This window comes from Delphinus delphis, chromosome 10 (assembly GCF_949987515.2).
Source record: "Delphinus delphis chromosome 10, mDelDel1.2, whole genome shotgun sequence".
Lineage (NCBI taxonomy): Eukaryota > Metazoa > Chordata > Mammalia > Artiodactyla > Delphinidae > Delphinus > Delphinus delphis.
The window spans coordinates 31,661,082-31,670,513 of record NC_082692.2 but is presented as its reverse complement, the minus strand read 5'-3'; the positions used below and the strand labels follow the sequence as shown (position 1 = coordinate 31,670,513).

The 9,432-nt window shown below is 46.5% G+C and overlaps 1 protein-coding gene across 5 annotated transcripts in view; it reads right to left on the bottom strand.

Moving 5' to 3' along the window:
* The window catches only part of MRPL14 (mitochondrial ribosomal protein L14), a 10,821-nt gene extending 1,459 nt beyond the window's left edge, over nucleotides 1-9,362 (bottom strand). The window contains exons 1-2 of one of the 5 annotated variants that reach the window (XM_060021743.1): nucleotides 9,215-9,362; nucleotides 344-435 (exon numbers count right to left, since the gene is read on the bottom strand). In XM_060021743.1, the coding sequence (XP_059877726.1) occupies nucleotides 344-414 (71 nt within the window). In that variant the 5' untranslated portion in view covers nucleotides 415-435; nucleotides 9,215-9,362. Of the gene's footprint in view, nucleotides 1-343; nucleotides 436-4,057; nucleotides 4,265-9,116; nucleotides 9,158-9,214 lie in introns of those variants that run through there. The other 4 variants (XM_060021746.1, XM_060021744.1, XM_060021745.1 and 1 more) reach the window with 4 other exon arrangements.
* Nucleotides 9,363-9,432: the final 70 nt, after the last annotated feature.

Here is a 9,432-nt window from a genome sequence, read left to right as displayed (position 1 = left end):
ATATAAAATGTACATATATACATTTTCTTAAAAGAGAAGGTTTTAATGCACTGGAGGAATGACAGGGTTGAGAGACATCAGATTCACTACAAGAGTCTGGCAAGGATGGAGGTTTCATCATTCTCTATATCCATTCCCAATCCCGTCCTCAACAGCAATATCGCCTCCTTACCTATCCCCCTCACCTGGCCTGACCAAACCCCAGTTCCACCTATGCCTTTGGATTTCCCTGACCCCAAGCCCACCTCCCTGAGTTTCCACTCCCACTCTAGTCACCAATACCCCACCCTGACAGGAGGCTTACTCAAAGACACAGCTTTAAGAACTTAATAGGAAAAGTTACCTGAAACAGCGTTGGCTCAGTGCTCTGCTCACGTGGGCGAAGGGGCCCCAGAGCCCAGTAAAGAAAGCCATGGGATCCCAAGATGGCAAATCCTGCAGGGAAAAAGGGGGGAAAAGGATTTATTTCTAAGTCAATGTCCACACTCAGAGCAGTAGTTTTTGGTGTTTGGTGTTTGTTTTTTTTTTTTTAAGACTTTTGGGGACTTGTGTGGGAGATGGCACTTTGAGCAAAAGATCATTAGTCGCTAAATATAAATCTTAGTGGTTAAAAGATACGCAGATGATTAGATGGAACTCCAGCTGCAATTTTGCTGATTCATATTCTAACTGGGGTCAGAGAGCTGGAATGGCCCACCACAGTTCTCGCTGTAGGCTACACAACAGCACAGAGAATGCCTTCATCATTATATCACCTCCACAGCACGAGTCCTCTGGGACACACCCAGGCAGGAAGCACTTCCCACATCCTCCACAGAGGAAAACCTGCACACTGGCCCCTTGTTGACACTCGTGTGCCTCCTGAAACCAGAACTTTTACTCCCTGGAGGAAAGTAGATTATCTGAGCAGCTGCCCACGTTGTCTGTCACCACATCACCTTTCCCCCAAATGTAAAAGCCAGAACACCTGGACAGCTCAAGGTTAGCAAAGGAGTGCCAAAGGATGCCCTTGCCAAGTCACTGACCAAGGCCTCTATTTGGGTCGGTCTCCCAACTGACAACGTAACACAGAACAACTACCTACTCGCTGTACAGCAGAAACTAACACAATATTATAAAGCAACTATACCCCAATTAAAAAAAAGAAAGAAAGAAAAACTACCTACCCTACACTGCAGCTGAAAGTGGGCTTTGGGAGAGCAAGCTGGAGACAAAAGAGCAAACGCCAACCCAACACTGGTGACTGCAGCTTGCAGAACCTCAACCCTGTGCTCCCTAGCACCAACCTATATGGCCATCCCCAGGTTCCTGAAACACCTGGGCACCAGTGAGGGGAATATTTAAGAACAACCTACAGCCAGCTGGGAATTCCAGCTGCAAGACATGCCTGTTTTCCACCCACATGTTTGGCTACAGAGGGCCTCATTCAAGAGCTCTGCTGAGAAAGCCTCTACCACTGTAGTATTTACACACAGCTTTGCCTTGCATAAGTTCAAAGCACCTTAGATAAGAGTTTATTTAATAATGGTGGGGGAAAACTCACTATTTACTTTCACAGAAATACCTAAACACTCCAGAAATGCTTATTAACTACAATTTAGCCTCAAACCTCAAACTTATTCGCCAGTGTTTTCCTTAAGACAACCCAGGAAGCGTTGGCCAAAATGTAAATATGATCAGAAACGTATGCAAAAGAAGGCGGCCTACTTACAGAACTACTAACATCTGACACACAGAATCAAAGACTATCAGATGAAGCCAGCTTTACCCTCACAGCCTGGTAGCCCTGGAGAAGGAGCTATGAGCTTCGGTTTCCCCATCTGTAACATGGGGTTTCCCCACCTGTAACACCTATTCACAAGACGGTCCTGAGGTAAGCCACGCAAAGCACAGAGCATGATGCCCGCACTCAGTACACCCTCAATACCTATTAGCCCTCTCCAACATCATCGTCATCACATCACGTCCCGTTTCGAAGATCAGGAAACTGAGATACAGAGAGAGGAAGGGACTTGCATAAAGCCCCGTAACTAGCCCAGGGCAGAAGCAGAACCAGAAGTGGACTCAGCTTACGTCCCAGGGTCTTCCCTCCACACCCTACGGCCTCACTCTGCCGTAAAAAGCCCACTTCACACAGGAACTCAGGGTGAGAAGCAGCTTTGAGGGTCACCTGGTCTTTTTCTGCTTTCTTTCTTTATGAAAATGTATCGACTAGTTATAATGTGTCTAAGTGCTTTACATTATCGTCTCATTTAAGCCTCACAAAAACTACGAAATGGACACTATTATTAGCCCCATTTTATACAGGAGGAAATGAGGCCCAGAGAGGTTAGATAATCTGCCCAAGTCGCACAGCTAGGAGTGACAAAGCTGAAATCTGAACCCCAGAAGTCGGCTTCCTGAACCCACCCTCTGAATCAGCACAGTTAACATGGTAACTTTAACTTAAATATTAATATTTTTCCAACTGTTAGATCATCCTTGTTCCATCAAGAATACTGATGTCACATGAACATTTTACTCAGACCTAACTCAGTGCTTGCTGAATCAACTGAAATGTAGACAAACACCAGGTGAAAGTCATTCACTTTCATCCAATTTAGGTTTTGAATACAATTTGAAGTGTAGGTGGCAAGAAGAGCTCCACACTCTGAGCAATAATGGAAAACTGGCTTTAAAAAAACGGAATAAAAAAAGTAGCTCTGAAAAGCAGTCCTTCTGGTCCAGGCTGCAGTTACGTCCAATCGCAGCCAAGCCTTCCCATCTGATGCTGGCGGGCCCCTACTCTCACTCCCTGGGAGAAAAGAGGCTCCTCGGCTCCTCCAAAGAACCCTCAAGGTTAGTCCAGCGCCACCCACATTCCTTCTCCTGAGAATTGCAACATCCAGCCTCTCCACGCTGCATCGCTTCCTCCAGAGCCTTTATGTGAGTCCAAGAAATGCAGAAGTGCCTGGAGGCTTCCCAGCACTTTCCCAACTTGGGCATAACAAACCCCACCATTCAAGGCACCTCCCTAAAATCTACAGGCCAGCCTGTGCACAGACCACACCCAGGCCCCCTCTCTCTGCCTTGCTGAGAAGCCACCACCACAACCTGGGTCCATCTCTGCCCAACCAAACTGCCCTGGCCCCAAACACACCTCCTGCGAGCAGCTCTGTGTAAGGCTACAGCATCTGCTGTCACCCCTCCTGCACACCAAGGACATCTGGGCGTCCTGTGCCAAAGGAACTCTCACTGTGCCAACGTTCACTACCCAAACTCAGACACGGAATAACTCTGGATTTCTATTTTATTTTCTTATTTCTGGAGATGAGGCTGATAGTCCTTAACATTCTAGTTCTTGCTACTCAATATCCACAGAAACCACAGAGATCTTGACAACGTGGCATCTGAACTCACTATAGGAACTCAGGAATCACAGACTCCGGATTACCTGTACTACCCTCAAACGCAAACGTAATACATTCATGGCTGCAGGGAGCACCTCCATTTTCACAAGAAAAGACCAAATTCAAAGACTTTTCACTAGCTCTTTGGTGGATCTGATAGTGACCTCCAGACCCAAAGGACTTAAAGACATCAAATGGACAGCAGTAAGCATTCCTATGAACTTGAACGCATAAAAGAAGCAAATATACTTGTATATTTGTATACAAAAAGAATCTGTGGTCCCCTCCACTGTCACGCCTGCAAAAGATCCCAGCAGGTCCTGACAGAGTGGGAGTACAATAAATACTTGTTGAATAAAATAAATGAGGTAGCCAACAGAAAGACAGATTCCCCCACCCACGGCTCGACACAGGGAAATCCAGACACTGTAGAGATCTCATCCGTATATCGGGAACCAGCACATCGCATGCAAACATGCTTTAGGAGAACCATGGTGCTGGTCATGAGAGGATTAGCTCATGCTATGTCTACAGGCCCCTGGAATCATCTCCTCGGTCTGGTGCTTACACTGCCCACTGTGAAAAAACACCATTGCACCACTAAACAACTGGCTCAGATCAGGTAAGAGTAATGAGGGCTACAATTTATTTCAAAGCAACTGACTGACCTTGATGTTATTTCCTAGGATAAATCCATCCTGTAGACATAGGCCCTGATTCACTTCAAATCAGTCTGTATAGAGTGCTTTGTCTCACAAGCAATGTTATTCTGAGTCCTGTGTTTGCACAGGAAGCTAACTCCAATGATATTTCCTCCTCGCCTCTCACTCAGAGGAGGCCAGGTATTCGGAAGACTCCAGCGCCAGAGATGGCTGTTCATGCCACTTCCTGGTCAGCACTAGTACTGCCATCCAGGTTTAGAGTGTGAATAATAACCTCTGGGGGTGGGGGGATGGGGAGGGCAAGAGAAGGAAGGCAAGAGACAGTGAGAGAGGGAGAGGGAGAGAAATTACTTAATACAATCCAAGAGCCGTGCTTACTTCAAATCTTAGTTTAACTTTAAGATCTCCCTTCAGTTCTGGAGGCCAGGGAGGACTGTAGATTTTAGGGACACACAGGTGAGTTTTTCACTTGGCATCACCTTATAGGTGATGGAAGAACATTGCTCCGTGAGAGCAGGGACCGTGCCTGTCCCGTCCAGCGCTACATGCTCAGGACCTAGAACAGTGCCTGGCACACAAATGGAGCTCAGTGAGTATCTGTTAAATGTATAAAATTTATCTGCAATTGCAATTCATCCTCCAGCTCCAGAGAGGCTCCATATTGGTGGGTTGGTGGTCTTTCTTGTGCCCTTCACCCAGGCTCCCAGTAACTTGGGGGAGCTTCCTAGACACTGAGAGCTCATTTTTAGCTAATTGTAATACATAGAGACTGAACTAGAAAAGCAGACAGAAAGAGCCTGATGCTTTGTGAAAACTTAGAAAGTACCATTACTTGAACTTTAGGAATCAGCAAAATGTTGTACTTAGTATCACAGATCCACATATATTTATACATTGTCTCTACCTGAACAGTTTCCATTTTTAGGTGCCTGGCACGTTTCATAAATTTTAAAGGCCTTTCAAGAGAAACAGGCTCTAAAGAAAAGAGACAAAACAAAAAGTTCAGCCCAACTGCAAAAGAGTGTTTAAAGGAGATTCTGTTAGTAAGTGACAGAAGTGAAAAGAAACACTAGGAGAAATCAAGTGCAAAGCCCAGCCACAAAACGGACAAACTCTGCCTAGTGTAAGGATATAAATGTCCCTAATTAAAGCAGGAAAAAGCAGAGGCCTGGCAGCTTCGAGGAAACAAAAAACAAAAGGGAACTCCCTGGACCCTCTGCCCTGTCATGCTGACAGCCCTTCCCATCTCCTGCAGGTTTCGCCCCAATCATTCTGGACCAAAAAGTACTCGTGTTTGTTGCTTAAATACTCATTACTGATTTGTCCCGGAAGGATTCTCTTTCAGGAAGTTTTGTGAATTGTTTTTTGGTTTTTTTTTAAAAAAAACACATCTTTTGGGAGTTTTTTTAACCTCACATAAGTATACATGTTACACTTCTCAAAGTACTTTCACACAGATCACTTTCTTGGTTGATTTCATTCTTGAGCACCCAGTGGAAACAGAAAGATAAATAACAAAGAGCAACAGTTTGGGGAGGGTTGATTCCTAAGGATTTTGAACAGTTCTGAAGGTTCAATAGAGTAAGTGCCATTTCGCAGGTGGAGAAATTAAGTCAGAATTGCTAAGCGACTTGTCGGCTTGTCCTAGGAAGGGAAGAAGGGTAGAAGGCTGTTTCTACTACACCCTGCACAATACTTGCCCAGCTAAGGTGCTTCTTTAACCACTAATAGACTTCACAGAAACAAAAACACCCCACACAGTGCAAGTATTCTTTCTCCTCTCTTAAAGCTGCCACATAATCTTTTAAAACTCAGGAATTAAAAAGCTGTCTTTTCAATAGACACCTGCACCACAAACAGCACAGCCTGGGACCAACGCTGAAGTTGATCCTGATACATTTGCAAAGGTGTGAGTTTTCACAGCGTTACTATCAAGAAGCAATAGCAATCCCTCATTAGCACCATGGGCTGTTTCTACCATGGCGACCAGTGAGGACCCCAGTTCTCAATCTGGTTCACAAAGAAAAAAACGTTTCCAGGGTTCTTGTCTCTATCTGTTGGTTAACTATACGTGTTTATTTACCTGTATATTTGTTTGCTCCACCTTGTTACAGATTTAAAATCGTGGTTCTTAAAAATATCTGACAGTTCTCCGTTATTCAAGTTGGTTTTTCAATGTGTAGATCTTACCTATTTCTAGCTTTGCTCCCCTGCCATCCCCACCTCACAGGTGTGCAAACACCTATAGTTCCAGAAATAAGTTTATAACATTCTTGGTATGGTCTAACTCAGAAAAACTGCACAAGGCAAAGGTAAATTCTACTTAATCACGTACACATTTCTTTCCTATTAGTACCTCTACCAAGCCAGTGGCAAGGAGTCAGGTTTATAGAGATGTCAGGTGGGCAGGCAGGGGGATGGGGGTGGGATGAAAGGCCCAAAGAAAGGGTGTCTCCTCCACCCCCCCTCCCCTCCTCTCCTGCCAAGTCTGTTTCCTTGGAATCCACTACTCCAGGCCTCAGTGACTCTGTCAAGCAAGAGTCATTGGTAAGAGCAAAGAGGCAAAGAAATGAACGTGTTTTAGCTTCACTCACGTAAGGGATGGTTTTTCAAGTGGGAGAACCCCTCTCTGAATTAACCAGTAGGACCCAGGTCTGCAGCATAAACAGTTTGTTTCCCAGATTCTGCCCAGGGAGAACAGTCTCACTCCCTGATTCTCAGGGCAGCACTATGGGTGTCTCTTTAAGATCACTCAGTCCTGAAAGTGTTTTTCAGCTTAAAGTAGACTAGGAAAAGCACTCCCTCTTTTCTAAAGACATAGATGATTTTTTTTTTTTTTTAAGTTTTCGACAAGGAGACTTTCTCACTCTGAGTTGTGTTTCCCTGGTGAATAATAAGCTACCTGGCACTTTTCTTAATAAGAGAGCGTATTACCTGACCCAGAACAACATTTCTGGGATCTGAATCATAGCCCTCTCCTGCAAGCTGGCTGTCATTGTTAATACGCATGTAAAATCACCCCAGGGTGAACCAGAACAACCCACTGGCCTCTGAAAAAGGATCAATTGTAACCTGATTTTTGAGACCCTCCCAAGTTCCCACATGGCCATAAAAACTATCCAAGTAACGAAAACAACAGGAAAAGCCATCTTATGTGGGTCCAGGTGTCATAATCCCCCAAGACGGGAGTGGGGTAAGACAGGCTTCAAAGGACTCTTGCATCATGGAAGATTCTAGATGATGAGGAGAGTCTAAATTATTATGTTCAGTGCTCAACAGAGCACCTAAAAAAACGGACTCCAGGGAAGGTTTTTACCCTTCATATTCAGGGGCACTAATAAAACATTCTGGCCATTGTTCCTTCATGGATTCCACAGTGTACTTCATTCAGGTCTCATTTCGGTCTTTTTGAAATGTTTCCTCTTCTCTCTGTCTGTTAGTATGTGGTGACCCTAATTAGGCCCAGGCAGAAATAGATCTGGAACCCACCACATGTTAACACACCTAACTGCATTATTACAAAGATCCTCAGGGGTCCCAAACCCAGGTAACTCCAGACTCCCATTTCCATTTTCCACGTGTCCATTACAAGGGCTACTTGGCAATAGATCACACCAGATTTTCAACCAGAAAATCAATACAACGTGTAAAAAGTTCCATAGAAAATACACATCCAAGAAGCTCTAAGGGCAAAATGGACAATTCCATAAAAGGGAAAAACAACAACAACACAAATAGGACAGATTCCTTTTCATCTAAATGTCTTGCTGCTACCCAAAACAGCTCCCAGAATTCAAACCTACAAAGACTCCTCTCACCAGGCAGTCTACCATACACAGCTTAACCCCACCTCCCTTTCTGGCCTTCTTAGGAAGGCAACCTACTTCCTACCCCAACAAAATCCTTGCTCTTCCATTGTACGTATTTCCATGAGTGAAGGGTAAACTGTCTTCTAGCATAATAACCTCCCTGAAAAAAGAGACCCACTCTGTTGTTTATTCTATATCCCTGGTGTGCTAACTGCATCCTCGTGGACCATTTTAAATGACTCTAAACACAGGCTGATGAAGCAAGAGCGTAAACAGGAGAACACAGGAAACCAATGTGTTTCAAACTTTTCTGTGACACACAGAAACGCATTGCCTAACACCTCCTAATACACTCACACACTCACACGTGTGTATACCTGAAGCAAGTGTCCAGAAACAATACTTACCCTTACCAAGTACAATGCTCTCTGATATTTTCTATTCTACTTCATTTTTTCTTAAATGATGGCCATGATCCACTGAAGTGATTTCCAACTAACCAATGGGACTCAGTTTGAATGGGAATTCAGTTTGAACTGCATCAAAACCTTACAGCTGCATTACACAAGCTACTAATGAACCCTTGAAAAAGCCAGCAGACAGCAGAGACACTGGTCAGCCACAAGAACCAGACACACCCAGGTAGGCAGTGTCCTTCCTCTGTCCAGCAGCCCAAGTTCAAGTATCTCCCAACTTCCCAGCTTTTCCCTAGTAACCCGAGGTGACTCTGTCATATGCTCTTTTGTACGGGAGTTACACACACACACACACACACACCCTCTCTCCTTCCTCTCTCTCTTCCTTCCAGCCTTAATCCCTGGCAGGTGCAGCCTCTGATGAAATGAGAAACCAGGGAAACCCCTGAAGCCAGGGTAGCCATTCATAGGCATGACAGTGAAAGCGGTGGACTCATTCTCCACACCACAGAAGCGCCTGACAAACGAGTCACAAAGTCATCTCAAGACCCAGATTGGGAAAGGAAAGGGAGAAACAGAGTAGACAAACCCGAGCAGCCGCGCCAGAGTGACCGGCCGAGGCCACCTCGTGAGACCTAGCGGCAGCCCGCCCAGTCCCCGGGAAGACAGGTGAGCGCAGGCCGGGGGCACGGGGTCGCAGGGGCCACCGGAGCCCTCGCCGCCCTTGGGGGATGCGAGGGAGGAGGGTCCGGGTTAGAGGACTCCTTCCCCGTCGGGACCCTCCCACTGCTCCTCCACCCCCAGAGGGCCCACGATCCTCGCACTCCGGCCCTTCCTCACCCATCCCGGAGCGTGCGCCACCCCTCCTGCGGGGAAGCAAGGGAGAGAGGAAGCAGAGAGTTAGGAGAGTGACGTCCCCTCCCCCCTCCACTCCATACCGCCTTCGCCGCCCTGGAATATCCTGCCGCGGGCCCCCACAGGCCCAGGGCCGCCTTCCCCCTACGCGGCCTCTCGCCCTGCGCCTGCGCGTCGGACCCAGCTACGTGGACGGCGATCTGAGAGTGCGCCCGCTCCTTGCGTGTGCCGGCGTGGGGGGAGGGACCTGCGCGGCCCCGCCCCCTCATCCTCCCCCTCCCTCCTCCCGCTCCCCCTCCCC